Raw genomic sequence first — 19,785 nt, 5'->3', positions numbered from 1 at the left:
AAACAAACCAGTAGACCAAAACATTTACACCACATTTAACAAATTACATTGTAATAAATATTATTTTACATGTCATCCCACAACCCTTATTAGAGCTACAGTCATGCAAATGGGTAGATCTCTGACACACAAGTCGTGTGTGTACAGCAGTCTACAGTGGACTACAGAGGCATCCAAGGTTTTGTTCTTAAATATCAAATCTCAGAGAAGACACAAATTACTTTTTTTTCCCCTCCCTGTTTCAGTTATAGCTGTCTGTACATTTTACTAACATACTAATTCTGAATTTTCATAGCAAGGGATTTAATATGTGTCAATTCTGATAGCCTTCAAAGAAAGGAGAAAATGGATGTACACCATTCCAGTTCCTAGGTTTTCAGCTCCAAACTAAACAGTGTCTAAGACTCAACCACAAAATTAACCAATCCTGATGAGAATATCAATAACATCTAAGTAGACAAAACAAATTTCATATCATTCCAGTGGAAAGAGTATTAGCTCAGTATGACTCAGTGCAAAAGTCTTCCAGATTTGATGAGACTAAGGTTGCCGCACTAAATATGCATTTGTGAAGAATTATATAACTTTCTCTTCTTCCAGAAGACTGGACTGTGCCTCATTTTCCATTTGAGCACACAGCAACTGATAAATGCCCTCATCTCTTCCAGAGACTTTGCATATCACAGAATTACAGAACAGCCCAGGTTGGAAGGGTCCTCAAAAGACCAACTAGTTCAACCCTCCATGGGGAAAGAGAGCCTAGATGATTACTGGACACGCTGTCCAATTGCATCTTGAATGCAGTCAAACATCCAAGATCACACATATCTGATGAGCCTATATTCAGCATTTTGCTCTGTTTCAAAGCTGCAGAATAACAGGCATCAATGATGACCTTACCCAGCAAGATCTAGTGCTCTGATGTTGTTGCTGATCCCTTCTTCTGAACTGGAAGTTGAGGACACATCCCAAAGACTGTTATTATCAGACAGGATCTGATTGAAATGATATCGGGAGAAGTGTGTTCCCTCTACTCGTTGCCTGTAAGTCTTTGCTCTTTCTCGAAGTTCTCTCACCTGTACATCAAAGTTTCATAAGTTGCATGTCTGTTTAAAGTTTGCTATTAGCCTACTACAAAGTATTTGCATTAGCTATTGGCAGTTAGAAGAGAAAGGCAAGTTACTCATAATACAGGGCCAGCCACAGCACAAACACTGCATGCTGCAAAAAAGGTAACAAAAGGAAAGCAAAAATAACAAAAGCATATATTCAGTAAGCATGTTTGAGCCATGAAGCCAAAGCAAAATTGTTAATTATTCATTCCATAAGCACAAAAATTTATGCAGTAACTATGAATAAGTTTAATGCTGGATTCTAGTCTTTCCATCAGCGCTCAGACACAGTGCTCTAAACACTGAAAGAGGAATTTCTATGCAACCAACCTCCATATACCACATGGAATTTAGAGTGTTTTGAGATGCCTAAGGAGAAGAATACAGAATTATTTTTAAATTTCTTATTTTTCTCTCAACATTGTATTGTTACTATCACCCTTGTAACTTTACTTCAGTCTAAGAAATTAAATACGAAAAGCCTGCCAACATAGCTCTATGCTGCCTCCCTGAGATTCAAGAAAAAGCTCTAAAACAAATACATCAGCACTGGTATTTCACCAGTTTTCTGCCAAGCTTGAGGAAATCAATTTAGACTCCTAAGCATCAGCAAAATACTAAAAAAAACATTCACCACTAATTTATAATTATTTCAAGTTAACAGATCTATGTGCATGTACAATACTGAGTTTGTATGCTGCAAACACTGCAACTGTCTCTAGCTACATTCATCTTAGTGAGAAGCTGATAACTGTTGGAGCTACTGTATGTAAGACATAATATCAAAATTATTCATTCTAGGCTATCAGTAACTGTAAGAATGAGATACAAAGCTGTTCAATTTTAGTTTAAATAAAAAAGTGATAACCCCTCTCTTCAGACATCACACACTATAATTTTTATGGTTAAGACTATTTAAACACACATGCTATCTTGTGTCCTTCACCCAAACACAATTAAAGTGCAAGAAGAAAAAGGAAAAATGAAATGTTTATATTTAACTTATTAAAAATAACTCTGTGATATCATGTGAATTCTGGCTTACTAAAAATGGGACACAGGAAATAAGCATTTTGTAAAATAGCAGGAAAGTAATACTGACACTTTCACTGGCCCATTTTCCTAGCTTTTCTTTTTTATTCTTCTTTCATGATAGATTTCACGTCATTCCTCCTTAGTGGGCTAAATTCTGCTAATCCCACTGAAAGTAACTGGATGCAGCAGATGGATATCCAGCTAACATCCACAATTTGACCCACTAAACTTGCAAAGAATAGCCCGTTAAAAATATATGCCTGTCATTTTCAGAGGGGAATTTAAAGTTTGATGTGCAAGTGATTTATTGGATTACTCATCTTAAGTAGAAGAATGAAAAATTAATTATGATAGCCACAACGGAAGGAATATAAATCCAGAGCAACAGGGTACTGCAGGGGGAGGAAGAATACTATGTCTCTAGTGAATTGTGAAGAAGTACAAAGGACAACCATCTCCTTCAGTGACTCAGGAGGGAGCATTAACTCAGCAGGACACAGGCCCCAGAGAGCCCTACTGTAATCATTAATTGCCCACATTAATTTTTCAAAAGCATAATTCAAAGTGACTTTTTTTTCATATGAATGCTGAAAAGAAATGCTTAATAATAAATTGCAGAGAAGCAGTCTAGCAGTAATCACTATGGCTAAGGGCACACCAGGATTCTACTGTAGCATTTGCCTGTTTGGACTCAGAACTTCAGAAACTCTGCTTTGGACCCAAAGTTACTCATGTGCAGTCCCAACTAAGGCAGAAACAAGACTGGATCAGTCGGAGCCTATCATCTAAGCACTTATGCTAAGCTAGAGATATTCTGTAGGCACCCTTGGTAAGGGTGAGTGTCAACCACTCACCAGATGTAGAGGTTAGATACAGTTTTGAAGAACATTTCATTAGTATGGGAAAAGGTGTGGAATCATGTAGAAACCAGAAGAACTGTTGGACAACCTGTACTGTAAATGGCCAAAGTACCTTTGTTGCTTTACAACAAAATCAATGCACTTGGCACTGTTTTTCAAGTTATGTAGACTTTCATTAATCTGCTGTTAATATATTTCTCATATGGCTGGATTCTTTCTTACGCCTCAACCATGAATGAATATTTTATTCAGTCCTCTTATCTTACAGAATCATAGAATATCCTGAGTTGGAAGGGACCCACAGGGATCATCGAAGTCCAACTCCTGGCCCTGCACAGGACACCCCCAAGAGCCACACCACATGCCTGAGAGCATTGTCCAAATGCTTCTTGATCTCTGTCAGGCTTGGTACTCTGACCACTTCTCTGAGGAGCCTGTTCCAGCGCCCAACCACCCTCTGGGTAAAGAACCTTTTCCTAACATCTAACCTAAACCTCTCCTGACACAGTTTCATGCCATTCCCTCAGGTCCTGTCACTGGCCACCAGAAAGATCAGTGCCGCCCACTCTCTTCCCCCCGTGAGGAAGCGGTAGATTGTAATGTCTTCCCTCACTCTCTTCCTCAGCAGTGACTTCAGCTGCTCCTCATATGGCTTTTCCTCCTTGGGACACTCTCTAATAGCTTAATATCTTTCTTATGCTGTGGCACCCAAAACTGCACACAGCACTCCAGGTGAGGCTGCCCCAGTGCAGAGCAGAGCAGGACAATCCCCTCCCTTGACCAGCTGGCAATGCTGTGCCTGATGCCCCCCAGGACACAGTTGGCCCTCCTGGCTGCCAGGGCACTGCTGACTCATCTTCAACTTGCCATCGACCAGGACCCCCAGGACCCTTTCTGCGGCACTGCTTTCCAGCATCTCATTTCCCAGTCTGTACGAACATCTGGGGTTGCCCCATCCCAGGTGCAGAACCTGGCATTTGTCTTTGTTCAGCTTTATATAGCTAATGATTGCCCAGTCCTCTAATTCGTCGAGGTCTCTCTGCAGGGCCTCCCTGCCTTTGAGGGAGTCAACAGCTCCTCCCAATTTAGTATCATCACCAAACTTACTCAGTATCCCTTCCAGTCCTGCATCCAAGTCATTTATGAAGATGTTGAAGAGCACAGGCCCTGTGGAACCACTAGGGACAGCTCACCAGTCTGATGTTACCCATTCACTATTACTCTCTGTGCTTGACCCATGAGCCAATTGCTCACTCACCACATGATGTGTTTATCCAGCTGTGTGCTGGACATTTTGTCCAGAAGAATCCTGTGAGAGACAGTATTGAAAGCTTTACTGAAATCCAAAAAGATTAGATCAACTGGCTTCCCTTATCAACCAGGTGGGTTACCTTGTCGTAAAAGGAAATTAAGTTTGACAAGCAGGACTTTCCCTTCATGAAGCCATGCTGGTTGTGACTAATGACTTCAGGTGTTTCTCAGTACCTCCCAGGATAATCTTCTATATAATTTTACCAGTAATTGAAGTGAGACAGACAGGTCTATGGTTTCCAGGGTCATCTGACTTGACCTTCTTGAAAACTGGGACAACATTAGCCAGCTTCAAGTCAATTGCAGTCAACTCTCCAGATTCTCAAGACCATTCGAAAAAGTCATTAAGAGAGGCTTTGCAATGACAATCACCCTTGAGTTGAGTATTCTCGGAGGAACCTCATCAGGTCCCCTAGACTTCCAGGGATCCAGTTCAAGCAGCAGATCCCACACAAGTTCAGGGTCAACTGGCAGTTTATCATTCTCACAGACATGGTCCTTCAGCTCAGGGCACTGGGACCCCTTAGCCCATCACCAGCGTTGAAAGCAGAGGAAAAGAAAGCATTAAAGATCTCTGCCTTGTCTATGCCTGTTTGTGAGGTGACCATCCTCATTCTGTAACAGGTCAGTGTTGTTTCTGCACTGCCTTTTGCTATTAACATATTTTAAAAAACTCTTTTTATTATCCATCACAGTATTGTTCAGCTTCAACTTCAGCTGAGCTTCAGCCACACAGATTTTCTCCCTACAGCGGTGAGCAGCATCTCTGGAGTCCTCCCATGTCACATAACCTTGATTCCACTGGGCATACACTTTCCATTTTTGCCTTAGCTTCAAAAGAAGATCCCAGCTCAGCCAAGACAGGCTTCTGCCTCATCTGCTTGACTTCCAACATTTTGGAATTGCCATGCTGGATCCCATTTTATCATTCTTAGAACACAAATATTGACAGATCCTACAGAGAGGAGGAAAAAAAAAAGCCTGGCCAAGAATCAGGTCTATCAGGATTTTTATTCTCATGTTAACAGAAGTTTAAAGATTTAAGCTTGTTTTTCTTACAACCAATCCTGAAGACCAGAAAATTACAAGCATTAACCTTCTTCTTTGCTTTCCCTCTACCCACAAAAAGCTTTATTAAGAATTACAACCCTCAGTGATACATATGGAAATAATAAGATAATACCAAATTTAAAGAACTGTATATAGAAAATATCCCACACAGTAACACATTCATACAAGTTAATTATTCTTTGTCTATTAGCAAAACTGGTTTGATATGCTGCGCTGCTTTTGGCTGGGATAAATTTCTTTATGATATAAGTCATATGTGTTAAATTAAGTAGCTCCTATGGGGCTATGTTTTGGGTTTGTGCTGAAAACAGTTGACAACACAGATATTTTAGCTGTTGTTGAATGGAGCTAAAAGGTCTTTTCTGTTTCTCACCCTGCCCTGCCAGCAAGCTGGCTGGGGGAGCACAAGAAGCTGAGAGGGTACACAGCTGGGACAGCTGACCCCAACTAACCAAAAAGAGATATTCTTGCTGTGCCCAGAAAGAAAAGCTGGGGAAAGGAGGATGGCAGGAACATTTGGAATGATAGCATTTGTATTCCCAAGTAACCATTACACGTGATGGAGCCCTGTTTTCCTGGAGGTTCCTTGTTCTGCTTTCCTTGCATGCATGGCTTTTGCTTTACCTATTAAACTACCTTTATCTCAACACGAGTTTTGTCACTTTTACCCTCCAAATTCTCTCCCCCATCCCACTGTGCAGGAGTGAACAACTGGTTCTGTGGAGCTCAACTCCCTACTGGGGTTAAACCCTGACAGGCATGTGATTTTAAAGTCTAACAGAGACAGGTAATTGCAACTATAAAAATCTCTTCTATATGAATTCATACCAGGATCTAATGTAGATATGCACACATGAAAACCTGTATGCAATTAAAGCACATTTGTCATCAATATTTGTTATTATAGTCTTAAAATTAATTTGGCTCTTCCAGCTACCCAGCACAATTCCTTCATTTAGAAGGTCCCAAAAATGACAATAATTCTTTTTTTTAATTCTTCATGCCTACTGGCAAGTAACTTCTTTCTAGTTTCCTGCAATTCCCTTTTCAGCACGAAAATCTCCGTGGAAAAGTCTGACACACCCAAAACACTTTGCTACAGTGTGGGAAATCCTTAATTAAATGCTGCATGTAAAGCTAAACAACCATTCTCTAGCTGCAGTCTCCTCATTCTTTCCCTTGACTATACTGCAGTGACTCCTCCCAGCTTACTGTGCCACAAACACAATATACCTCAAGGCAATGTATCCCTTTCCCTTTAGTTGCCTACAACTCAGTCACTCTTGAAGCTGAGCACCGCTCCTTATTGTTTTGAATGTTACTGATGTAACATGAACAAATTAAATCTTACATGCCAGAAAAATGATATAATATTCTATAGAAACATTCTGTATACCACTTAGGCTGCATGCAATAGTTCACAATATTCTACAGCCTTAGTTACAGTAAATCTAATGCATGTATTGGTACATATAAAACTGTTGCTTGTTTTCAGTTCTCTAACATTCTCCTGAGGCTGTTTCCACAGAATGGATTATCTCATGCATGCATATACAAAATCTGATTATGAATCATCTTATACTACAATACACTTTAAACTTTGAGACCTATTCCTCATTATGTATTTTGTATGTATTCTATAAAATATTTCCTTTTGCCTAAAATGAAAAAGAAAATGACCTGCTAGATTAAGTCCAGTGAGAAAACACAGAACTGAATGCTACCACACCACTCCTGCAATTCTCAGAGAACCTTATTTGCAAATTCTCAAAGCCCAACATCCTAGAACCATCTGCTCCAGTTCTACCTTCCACATAACCTTAGTCCTGACTGGTGAGAAAACCCACATTTCCAAGTACCTGCCACACAGTTAGCAGTGCAGTGTCTCACAAAGGCTCCCTCTATCAGCTGGGAGAAACCTACGTCAATTAAATGAAATCAGAGTTGCAGAACTAGCTCTAGAAGTTTCTTAGCACACTAAGGGTTTTGATTTACTTAACTAATTCAGGAAATCATAATTAATAATGCTGCTAAGTAATCCTATGGTCTCAAGGCTGCCCACCATTTTCAAGAGTTCCGTCAAATGAGTTCCTACACAGTGTAATATGGATTGCAGCTACTGAATAAACTACAAGGAAATACACGGTCTGGCTGAAACTTGCAAGAAAAATTGTCAATTTTATGTTGTGTATGACTGAATTCAGTTGACTGCTTTGAATGGATTCAGCATCATAAGCTATGAAACTGAGCCTGACCATTAAGCTGACCTAGGTTGATACTATGGTGGCCTTCTCCTTTTATTCCCTTGGAATCTCCTATCATTCAACTCTGTATTTTGAACACTTCCACTTATTAAAACTGGGCTGAACATCAATAGCAAGATTACCCGCCAGAAGAGACTCTGTTCTGAATGATTCTGATTGTAAGGGAAACAAAACTCCTCCCTCACTTTGGATGTCACAGTAATATATTTTTTAAGTCTCATCATCTCTTTTTTTTCTTGTTATGTATTATACTGACTTGTCAGAACCTAACTGTCTTTGTATACTCACCTTAGGGAGCTTGAGTCATTAGCATTACAATCTCAAAACTCTATCTTATAAACACCACAATTCGAAGTTTTTGCATCTAAAAATCAAAATACAAAGCATACTTAGGCTTCAGGTTTTCTAAGAGTACTCACCTGGTTGTGAACTTTACTCCTAATACGAGACCAAGTTCCATCTTTGTAGAAATATTGGGCGGGGGACAAAAATTTTGACCTATATTCAGTGTTCATCTTCCTAAGAAATCAAGAATGAGGAGAGGAAAAAAAAGACAGAAAGGGTAAAGCTGATATCCAGAATACTCTTTAAGAGCACTTTTAAAGTTACATCAATAAACACACATGTACTTGCACTTAAATGCCAGTGAGATGTGAAAAACACATGCACAAACAACTCAAACCAATACAATTAGGAAAGCTGTGAAAAAAACCTCATTCAGTTGGTGGCCCTTTAAGTACATATTCATATTGTTTTTTCCTCACAACACTTCTACCTGAAGCTTTTGCTCTGACAGCAAAATCAGGAGAACGTGATACACACATAAGCCTCAATCACTTCAATGCAAAGTGCAGCATCTTGACTCAAATCGCTAATAAGGTATATTTAAGTAAAAATGCTGGTTTGGCATTAATGTGTCTGAGAATTTCCTTCTATGAACTCCACTTTAAAGGCACTCTGCATATGGGTGGGGTCAACTGCTGGGGCTAGAAACATCTGACTTCCAGAACACTAGTCAGTATAATTCAGTTAACTATGTTCTACTGGCTTTGATCTTCAAAAGGCCTCATTACTTGAAAAGATGGGTCCATTTTCCCTTCTGCCACACACATACATACACAGAAAAATTAACATCATCTAACCTATAGCAAGCAACAAGTAGTACTTCAAGGCCTTAAGCACTGAACTGTGGATGTATCGGCTTAAATCTAAAGACATTTTTGGTTTTAATCTTGCTTCAGAACATTACTAACTTTATTTTAATATATTCAGCATTGGGTGAAAAAGCCCTCTTTTTAAATCCTTCTTCAGAAATAGGTCATAAAAGCCTGAAGCCACAGAATAAAAAGCACCTTTTCAAAAGAAAAATACCAAGGTCACAAACCCTTTATACTCAAAATTTCTTTCAATATGTCTCTTTCTTTAAAACCGATTGAATTTTTTCAGTTTTGGTTGCAAAACTAATGGTTTAGCTCGAAAAACACATCACTGCTATGCCTTGATTGCAGTCACTCTGCAAAAGCAGGCCATGCAACACAGCTTGCATTCTGTCTGCATGTTGAGAACTTGCACATTTTGACAGCTATTTGCCCAGTGATTTTTTAAGAAAAATCTGTCTTATGCTACCACACTGAAGGCATAAGAGGAAGAAATTTACCCTTAAATGAAAAGAGCCACACCATCTGATCAAGAATTTTACACAGTACTCACTGCAAAACTGACTACAATGCACCACATCAGAGTGCTAAGAAAACCAAAGAGTTAAAGATTTTAGCTACACTATATCCGCTTACTTTTTCATAAAGCAATTTTATTTCACAGAATTTTGTAATCAACACCCAATATCCAACAGCATTAAGACTCAGGTAAGTCTCCTCTCCCATTTTTAATTTAATGCCTTAACGCTGCCAGAAAGAATGAAAGCAATCGCTTTCATTCAAAACATATATTAAGCACAAAGACAAGAGAGATGGTTCATTTTTGCATTTTAAAGCCCACGTCTATTCTTGCCCTTTATTTCTTTTGACATATCTCAGATGTGTATAAAATGGAAATATGAGTTCAATTCCTGCAATGTAGGCATGTGGCAGAAAAAAAAGATACTTTGATAGCGCTCAGTAACACACAATTTCATTTCATTTCCATGCTTGTCAGATTACCCTAAATGGGACAGATCTCTCTACTCCTCTTTACCTCATGTGTCTGCTTTTGTTACTCAGGGACAGAAGGCAGTAGGGACTAGAAAAAGCAGAGATCCAGTACAATTACCACAGTTTTAAGGTGTGGAGCAAGCACAGGAGAGCAGTTTGAGAGGTGACTATGACTTCTGAAGGACTTGCTAAAAGTTTAGTAGCAGCACTGCACCAATTTAATTTCATTCACGTTAAATTTATAAGTAATACTATTATTGCATCACGAGGTTCAACTGAACAGGAGTGGCTACAAAGTTTCCACTTCTGTTGACCAGGGAAGAGGCTGGAAATTAACACCAGGTTTAGATGTAACCACAGGACACTCAATCCCAGCGCTGCAAGGGGGCATTTGCCCCTGCAACTGTAGCATGGTGTGGTTAAAGGTTCACTGTCCATCATTCTAAATATTAGGCTGCTGTACACCTACTCACTAGTCTAGGTTTTCCTATTTTATACATACCCATGACTTGTATGTAAAGAGAGGGGTTTTGGACTGATATGTTGCTTGTTTTTTTGTTTAGGATGTTTTTGTTCTGATTTCCCTTGTTTTGCTGCATCTTCTGCTGGTTTTTGAAACGGTTCTTCCCTCTTACTCTAAGGCAAAGATAATTTTAAAAATACCACATTAGCTAACAATCTGAAAACCCTCATATTTCTTTTTGACATCAAGCTCTTGCAAATAGTTAATTTTATTTTAGTGTTAGCTCTTTTGCATATTTAATATAAACAAAAATATCACATTCTTTTGTTAATACAAAAATAAACTAACAAAATGCCAAAGCTAAGTCTCTGAGTACAACATTCAGTTAGTTAGATGACCCGTTTTGTACATTTTACAAAATTAACATGAAACACAGAAATAAAATAATACAATACCTGCACATTCTAACCTGAGTCCAAAAGGCAATTTTTTTTTATTTCCTGCCATTGTGTTTTACAAATTATTAGATTGATTTGTTTGGTTTTTACACAAAAGATTCTTTTTTCCTGATTTATTTTATTCTCTTGAAAATCTCATGCATGACTTCTGATTCTGCTAGAGATCCTCACAGATACTGTTCAAATTCAAGGGAAAAAAAAAATCCACCAAAATCCCCCAAAAGTCTTTCAAGATACTAATCAGAGAAGAGATACTGGTATAAACAACCAGTTTTTTAGACACTTTCAACAAAATTCCCTTCTCATGACTTCTCTTACTTCACTGTATTAGCTGTTCTCAAAAAACAACCTGAAATTCCAATATTAAAACCAGACGAATGCTTCCTGAAAGCCTCAGGCTTTTCAAGCTTTCTTTGTATCTGCTAAAAGAGGCAAAAGGGGACATAAAATTCCTCATTCCCAAATGGGATTTAAAGCACTGGGCAGGTCTGAGTTTTATATGACAAAACCTCCAAGCCAACAATCACCTCAGAAGTACCAATGGCTTTAAACTAAGCCACAGGCCCTGCATATGAAGTACACATTTTCCTCAGTAGTCATCCTAGGGAACATGTTGTCTGACAGTGGTCCTTTCTGTTTTCTCAAGAACAGAGATGAGTAGTGAGGAGACTCATTTGTGGTCCTTGTACCTGAAGGATGGCTAGCTAACCTGCAGGAGTTTAGACAACACTATACTTGGCAGCTTGCTACAAAAATAAACATTCGTACATCCCCTTTGCAAAATAGGTTCAGTCATGCACTCTAAATTGCTCTCACCTATTTTTAGAAGGTCTCAGTCTGAAAAAATTCCATTTCATTTCATGTATCTTGTAAAAATGACATAGGCATGTTTCCTAAATGTCCACTTAAGTTTGTACAAGTCAACAGCAAGACAAGGAAATGCAAGACAGCCAAATTTGCATAAAAGACATTTTAATATTTAAAATTTACTTTAAAATGTCATTTAAAATTGTTGCTTTAATGTCTTTTAAAAATAGAAATTTAAAAATGTCTTTTACTCTCACAAAAGATGATATTTTGAACTGAGTAACAGAATCTACATAGGCTACATAATGTCCTGTTATAGCCCCATACAATTACTTACCCTTTCAACTTATTAACTGTAACCCTTCCTCCATGTTTCTTCAAATTACAACTATTGGCTGAAAATCAGTTCCAATTGTAACAATTTTCATACATCGCCTTAATTTTTTATTTACACTATCTCTAATTTATGACATTCAAAAAGTACCAGACCTCCCATTTAGCCCTCCTGCACACCAAGAGACAACACTGGTAGCAACGAGAGTATAAATCAGAGATTCAGACTTCAGAAACTGTCCTAATAACTAAAAACAAAGTTTCAATTGGGAACAAAAGAATTAAATATTTAAAAAAATAAATGAAACCACCTGAAAACTCAGAAATACACACTTAAAATTTCATTGTAAACTGAAAAAAATTAACTACAAAAGAAACTACAAAACCCACTACAGAAACCCCAAAGAGCAGAGCTGTACAGTGTTATTTTCAGTCTTTTATAGCAAAACCACTATTGAGTCCAGTGTCATTAGCAAAGGCTCTACAATGTAACTAAAAAATTTCAAAATAAACCCACCCCATTATAAAATAGATCAAAACTATATAAGTACTACTAAAGCCTTTCATTCAGGGAAAGATTTACTTGTTCACAAACCGGAAATTCTTTCTCTTCTGAAACACCTCTCTCTTGCGGATCCTTAACAGGAGGAGACCCTTTGAAATTTCTCTCATATGCAGTTTCAGAAGTAATTGCAGGAGATTTAACCACAGGTGTGGATTTCCTTGTGTTGCAAATAACCTTGGGGAGAGAAAGAAAACAAAACAAAGAAAAAAGTGAGATTTGCTTACCTTGAGAGTAAATTTTCAAAGTCTGGTAACTGATTCACGCCAATAGACTCACGTATGAGCAGAGAGATAGTTGTGGGTACAATACAGCATGTGCAGACTAATGAACTCAGGACAAATCCAGGAAAAATTTAAACTGATGAAAATAAATTTAAAAGTGATCAAGTCAGACACAGTTAAACCTGTGATCAAATGCTGTTCTTACTAAAGTTTACTATCAGAGGTTTTGTTTATTTGGGAAGACAATTCACCTTCAGAGTTGTATGCAGAATCATGCTTTTTGAAAGGCACGCCAAAAAACTTCCCTATGCCTCCTCAGTACATGTCCAGTCCATAAGTAACAGACAACTGCTCTGTGTTCTAGAGCTGGATGCTTAGGGCTGGGTAAATTAAAAATCCATTATTTTCCAATCAATATAGTACTATAAACCAAGGTAGAGAATTTGCTATGTGGTCGTGTATCATCCCTTCATGGGGTGCTGAATTTAAACACCATGCCATATGTGACAAGCATACATTTTCCTCAGCTTTGCTATGAGAATTTGGGTCTGACTTGATAACTTTGAGATTTTCACTGAATCTCTTCAAGGGAAAGGTATTGTCATTATTCAGTTTTCAGGTATATTCTCTGTCATATCAACATCAAAAATATCAATTTGTTAATATTTCATTTTTATAATGAAATTTTCTCTAAGTTCTATTTATCCACAGATGTATAGTGCCTACAAACTTATTCTCACTGCTTCTTATTCTGTATAAGCTATGAAAAAAAAGTTTGCTGTTTTAGATTTCAAAGTCTATCCTCTGAAAAAGGCAGATAAACAAGCATCAATAATGACATTATCAAACTGATTTCACACAGAACCAAACAGAATTCTCTTTGAAATTTTCCATAAGGTGACTTTCTGGGACCTGCCTCTTTCTCAAAGGATTCTTTGACTTCTATACTACCGTCACTCATTTTAAAGAGTTTTCCTTGGATAAGGGACTGCTGGGAAGCATATCTTATAGTAAATCCACCTGCTTGGCACTTCAACGGAAAAAGACAGGACAGTGACTGATCTTAAGTATCAACATTTACTTCCCCTGAAAGTCGTTACTGAACAAATCTGCTACCTGTGGATAAAAAGAGAGAGCGCACCACCTCTAGTAATCCTACTAACAGAAGACAAAATAAAAGTAAAAGTGCCTATTTTATACTGTAAAAACAGTCTCTCAAGTCCCAATCCCAGTATCAATTAACTGAAAACACAAAGTAGTCTCACAATCAGTTACTCTTTGTGGTCTGACTAGAAATAGTATTTTCAAAATGCTAAAAAATCCCAAAGCTCATGAGATGTAGTAAAATGCCAGAATAGTATCTTTAAATTGGAAGACTCCACTTTTAAATATAAGATGTTCTCATAAAAGAAAAAACACTGCAGAGACGCACTTTAGGGCTTAGAAGTACATGTGCACAGAGATGGAGACTGACAATAAGAAACTGTGACAACACAGGTAAATTAATGCAAACAGAACAAAATACAATCAGGCGTAAGGAGAACAAATAAGTAGACCTGACCACAATAAAGAATCACATGGAAATAAATCCCATTATAATGCACTTTCATACAGTGAGAGAAAAAAATAGAAATCACGTAACAACATTAAAGTTTGTTGTTCCCCCACCAAAAAAGGAAAAACCCAAATCTTTGAAGGTAAGCAACTCTGCTGATACATAAAAGGAAGTATTAATTTACTTTTTGGATTCCTTAAAGTTACCTGTTCAGCTGCAAGTATTGGTGACTTTTCATGAGGACTCTTCCAGACAAATTGGCTTTGATATTCAGAATTTCTAGGGAAAGTATTTAAACGTGAAATATTCAAATCTGCTTTCCTCTGAAGGGCTCTGTGAAACTGGTAACATAAAACAAGAAAAAAAATAACGATTCTTTCCTTTCCTACAATGTTTTACAAGTCAGACATCTTTCAACACACACTTTCAAACCAGTCGTTGGTGTTTCAGTTTTATGAACAAAATTAATGCAAAGTACATTTTCTCATTACAGTCACCAAGCCCAAAATGTTTACATATTATTGGCTAGTTTAATTGAAAACAACAGTGATGACAAAGAAGAGCAAATTCCTCTTGAATTAAGTAGCACCAAAATCTGATCTCAAAAAGTACTGCCCTCCCAACAGAGAAGCTACAACATAGAGTACCAAAATACACAACTAAAGAAAGAGTTAGACAAGAGAGTCTGAGCATGTGCATGAAAACACTGTTAGCAATTTTTATACTGGTCAATTAAAAAAAAAAATATTCCCTTACCCCATTACCCATTTTTTCTAATTCCTTTTTCGGAGATGAAAATGCTTCATTTTGTTTTGGTGGAGCTTCATAGGGTGATTTCTTCATGTTGTTCTCTGCAAGGGCAAGAGCTGTTTCACCGCTAGAATCTACCAAATGTGACCGCACTTTTGGGGGGAGTCTGGGTCCTTCTACTGTTTCAATTTCTTCCTGATTCACATCATTGTTGTTGTGGTCTGTGTGCAACTCTGCAGCTTCAGGTTCAAGTGGGTCATTCAAATCACAATCTGCTGTCCATTCAAAGGACTTCGAAATCTGTGGATCATAGTAAGGTACCCTTCTCTTGGAAATGAATTTTGGTTCTCTAGTGATTCCTGAAAAAAAACACATTAGGTTTAACAAAAACATTCTACTGAAGACATAATATCACTCTATTACAATAATAAACTGAAAGTTTATCATACAACTGATTACTAGAAAGCACTGTTTTAGTATTTTTGAGCAATGACAGACTATGAACTATGGGCATGGCTGTGAAGTTCTGTGTTCTTTCCTATCTGAAAATGACTTTCCACTAAAAAGACAGGAACGTGGTGCTCCAGGACAATATTGGATAAAACCCTATAAAGTAAAACTGTCCACAATCAAGGACAATCTTGTGCAAGTTGATTCTGGGAGTTGAACAAGAAGAAAACTAACACAACCAGCGAAAAGAATGTGGCTAACACAGATACAGAACAAACAACCTGCAGCCATAAATTATGCTAGAAGCACTTCTCATTACCGTGCACAACATACCTTGCTGAACAGGTTCTCAATGACTGTGACAGATCCCCACCCACCCTGCAGTTTAGCACCATCTCAGATACCTGGTGCCTTTTTACAGTATGAACACAAAAACATTTCCAAAAATAGAAAAATACTTTGTAAGAAAACCAGGTATCAAGTTATTTTTAAGAATTGCTGGCCTTTACACAGGCAGGTGAAAATAAAATTACCCCACCATTTTAAGAAGAGTATTGAATGACTGAACATATTCAAAGCAGGAATCCACTTCAAAGTGCTCATCTGTGATGGAAAAGTAAGTGAAAGTCACTTACGCCTTAAAGAAATACTTTCTAGGAGAGAGAGAAGGAGACACTCCTATCTCACGAAGAAGCAACATAGAGAGAACAACCTATGGTGAAAGATATACAGAATGTCTGGATGTCTGACTATACATACAGGGACTAGGAAATAATACCAGTGGCAAAACACTGGAAAAGTAGCAGAAAGGACCTCTGAGCACCTGCAGTTGTAAACTTTCTGCAGTGGTGTTCCAAGTGACTCCTAAAACTGCCAACTATGTGTTTCACCAAGAAGAACCATAAGTAGATTATCAATAACAATCTGCAAGTCCACTGTGCCAACAGTGCCATTTAAAGATATGGTGGTTAAATGGTGGGAAAAGAAAATTAACATAAATATATAGAAAAACTAACCAAGCATGCACAAAACCACCACTACAACATCAGAAAGAGGAGAAACTGCTGTATTGCTAACTCATGGGGTTATTGCAAGTCTTGTAAAATTTGCAGTTTAGTTTGACTGGAAAATAGGCATAGATTGCAATTTTAAAAAGATGTTAATGTGTTTGTATGCTTAAGCATTTCAGAATTCGTGAAAATTACAGTTCTCAATACAGGTACCCACACACAGACCCGTGTGCTAGGGAAAGCAGGGTTAAAGAAAGATACATTTTGCAGTAACGGAAGAAAGCAGTAATATAAATAATCTTTAACAAGATTAAATTATTTATTAAAATGTCTACCATCTTGACTAAAAAAAACCCTACTCCCAGTATTTGGTTCTTAATTACTAGGCAATAAGTTATAGCACTTATCATATTGTAGGAATCGATACATTGTACTCTTAATTACATAGACTGCATAGTGCAGTTGCATTGAACTGCACAATTTAATTTTTTAATCTGCCTTGTGCCACTAGAATAATTACTATCTTTTACTACTACTTTTCCAAGCATCACAGCCGCCATCACTGTCCAGCTTACTCCTACTCCTCAACTCCCTAGAGGCCTCTCAATCCAGATGCTATTTCCTCCGTCTTCCAATTGCTATCCCCACATTCCCCTGCCATGACAATGTCTGCAATCCTTAAATCCCAGACTTAATGACTGTTCTTTTCTTTCAGTTAGCTGTACCTGTTAGTCTTCAGAACAATTTTATGTTGTATCAAACCTTGCCCCAAGTCAGTCTCATCTGAAATACGGAATTCTACTTACTGTTTCCATACACCACAGGTAATCCAGTATCATTCTCTGCACACCCTGTATGAGTTTACACTGCATCTGTTTGGGCCTTGGCTTATGCCACTAAAAGTCAGAAATTACTTTTTTTCAGGGTATATATAAATAGCACTAATTAAAAAAAAGAAAGTTTCAGTGTAGCCAGAAAAAATATGGAGTTCAAAAACATATACTAAATGATGACCCAAGAATACACTTTTAACTGTACAAAATGCATAAACTGCAAATACCACCAGTTACTGTGGCCATGCACTCATCATGGCAAACCTTTCTGGGCTTTGGCTGCAGTCAAGGTGGACAGCTTCCAGAGGCGCTTACCAAACTGGTCCGACCGAAGTCCTGCCCACGAGGATTTCTCTGGGCTACAAAATTCTGGGCTTCTCCATTTGAAGTTTCTCTTATATTCACTCAGTCCCTGCAGCAAACAGAGAGGAGTCTGTCAAGCCACCGGTGCATATCCTGCTCCACTGCTCCTGTTAGTAACAGATCTCCGAGTGGAAAAAACACCAACGCGCTGCTGCGGGATGGGCTAAGCAGGCAGGCTGCTCTGCGGCTTCCAAACCCACCCCCATCGGAGAACAAAAACTACTGCATTTCACGCACCAAAATATAAAAAATAAAAACAAAACCACAAAACCAAAACAAACGAACAAAGGAACAAAACCCCAACCCTTATTTATATCTTTAAGCGAACAGTTCCAGGAACGAGCACAGCCTGGACCCGCTGTCACCTGCACGACCGAACTGTTTATATCTTTATTGGCCAGTGCCCGCGGCGCAGGGGCCTCCCCTTTCCCACAGAATCGGCCGCACTCCCATTCCTGCCGCCCCCTGGGCCCGGTGTCCCCTCCCGCCTCACCCCGAACCGCACGGGCATGGCGAAGCCGCGCCCGCAGCCCCGCCGTTCGCGGCCCCGGCCCGACCGGGCCCGGCTCCCCTCGCTTCTCTTCGCCTCCCCTCGCCGGGCGCCTGCGCAGCAGCGACCGCGCCGCTTCCCCTCCCGGCCCTGCCCTCAAGGCCATGTTGGCCGGCGGCCGCCGCCGCTTCCCCTCGCAGCGCAGTCCTCGGGGCCGTGGTATCCTTATTAAAAGCCTGATCCCCCGCCTGTGGCAGGATAATGGCGCTGTACGGCCAGCGCCGTGTGTGTGGGGATGCACGACGGGGAGGCACCCGGTGCTAATGCAGCGCAAGGCCGGGGGGATGTTGAGCGGCTGGTTACAGGAAAATCACGTGTCCGCGCACGCAGCTGTATTTCGGTACAAAAACAGGGTGTGGAGAAAGAATAAAACAAGACTTCTTACCCTTCTGGAGCCTATGCGATGCCGTGCCAGCGGCCCGTCCGCCTTCGCCACCTCACCCGACCCCGCCACCCGGTCAGGAGATCCTAATCCACCTTCTTGTTCCGATCTTCCCTTAGGGGTCCCTTTTTTGACTGCCTTCCTCCTTCTAATCTCCATCCTGACTGGCTTTACTGTATCAAAATAAAAAGAAGTGAGAGGGTGGTAAAAGAGTGCTCGGATAGACGTACTGACCCAAACCGGTGCAGGCAGTCTGTTTACATCCCCGTTGCCCCTGGCTGCTGACCCTCCCCTGTGCTCCCTGTTAGCTGAGCCTCTTGCTGGTCGCTGATGCCTCTAGAGCTGCGTAAGCTCTTTGAGCAAGGGCTTTGTCACTTCTATCTCTGCAAAGCACCCTGCCAGGCAGTGCCAGTCCCACTGACTCAAGCAGAGTTTAGGTCCGGTGGGACTCTCTGTAACTGGTGAGCAACAATTTTTTACTGTCGATGTGAGACAGGAGAAAGCACCAATCTGTAACGAAACGCTTGCGAGCAAAGTAAAATGTTTTTTCCGCGATGTGAACGGTGGGGGAGGAACGGAAGAAATTTGCTGTGTTGATAGTGTTTCCAAGTTTCACACATCTTTATTTATGAATTTCAAGATCAAGACAATATTTTTTTTTATAATTTACTTCCTGATTACACTTGAAACTGCTAGGTCCACCAAATAAAGTAGTTTGTTTTGTTATTACAGTGATGGATTTTGTAATGTTCAAGGGGGTCTAGTTCAGAACATTTGCTAAAGTAATGCACAGACTTGCTACAGAATGTGAAGAGCCAGCTGGCAAACACCTTGTTCAAAATACAGATTCCAGGTTTGCCAGGAATCATCTCTCCTCTTTGATATGTATGGAAACCAGGCCAAACATAATTTCAGTATATTTTTAGGGTGTTTTTCAATTACCAAGCTATAATAATGCTTTTATAGATAGTTTGGGGTTGTCTGAATTTGGAGATGAATTTGATTCTTTAGTGCAGAAACGTAATAGTAGGACACATCCCGAAATGCGGATAATTATATGTATTAACAATATCTTTCTCTTTTTTCAAGATGAAACACAATAAGCTATCCTGAAACAATGGAATTCACATTCCTCTCTGTGCAGCGACTGATTTAAATTGTATGATAAATCTTCTCCTTATAGCTAATAGATAGGAACAGCTTATGTGGGTAAATATGTCAACCACTGAACTATCTGTATCT

At 39.2% G+C, this 19,785-nt stretch overlaps 1 protein-coding gene across 9 annotated transcripts in view; it reads right to left on the bottom strand.

Annotated features, from left to right (window-relative positions):
- MDM1 (Mdm1 nuclear protein) overlaps window positions 1-18,857 on the bottom strand; it is a 34,168-nt gene extending 15,311 nt beyond the window's left edge. Inside the window, exons 1-10 of one of the 9 annotated variants that reach the window (XM_039391319.1) lie at window positions 18,830-18,843; window positions 18,547-18,716; window positions 17,513-17,660; window positions 14,962-15,314; window positions 14,412-14,546; window positions 12,448-12,603; window positions 10,306-10,439; window positions 8,073-8,172; window positions 1,443-1,481; window positions 901-1,076 (exon numbers count right to left, since the gene is read on the bottom strand). In XM_039391319.1, coding sequence (XP_039247253.1) covers window positions 901-1,076; window positions 1,443-1,481; window positions 8,073-8,172; window positions 10,306-10,439; window positions 12,448-12,603; window positions 14,412-14,546; window positions 14,962-15,314; window positions 17,513-17,660; window positions 18,547-18,702 — 1,397 coding nt within the window. In that variant the 5' untranslated portion in view covers window positions 18,703-18,716; window positions 18,830-18,843. Of the gene's footprint in view, window positions 1-900; window positions 1,077-1,442; window positions 1,482-8,072; window positions 8,173-10,305; window positions 10,440-12,447; window positions 12,604-14,411; window positions 14,547-14,961; window positions 15,315-17,512; window positions 17,661-18,104; window positions 18,413-18,546 lie in introns of those variants that run through there. The other 8 variants (XR_005567260.1, XM_039391320.1, XM_027741480.2 and 5 more) reach the window with 8 other exon arrangements.
- Between the last annotated feature and the right edge of the window lie 928 nt (window positions 18,858-19,785).

The sequence above is a fragment of the Pipra filicauda genome, unplaced genomic scaffold (assembly GCF_003945595.2).
Source record: "Pipra filicauda isolate LSUMZ 115617 unplaced genomic scaffold, ASM394559v2 scaffold93_size3172892_pilon, whole genome shotgun sequence".
In the NCBI taxonomy this organism is placed as follows: domain Eukaryota; kingdom Metazoa; phylum Chordata; class Aves; order Passeriformes; family Pipridae; genus Pipra; species Pipra filicauda.
Note: the sequence above shows the minus strand (reverse complement) of the source record. Positions and strands in the feature narration are given on the sequence as shown.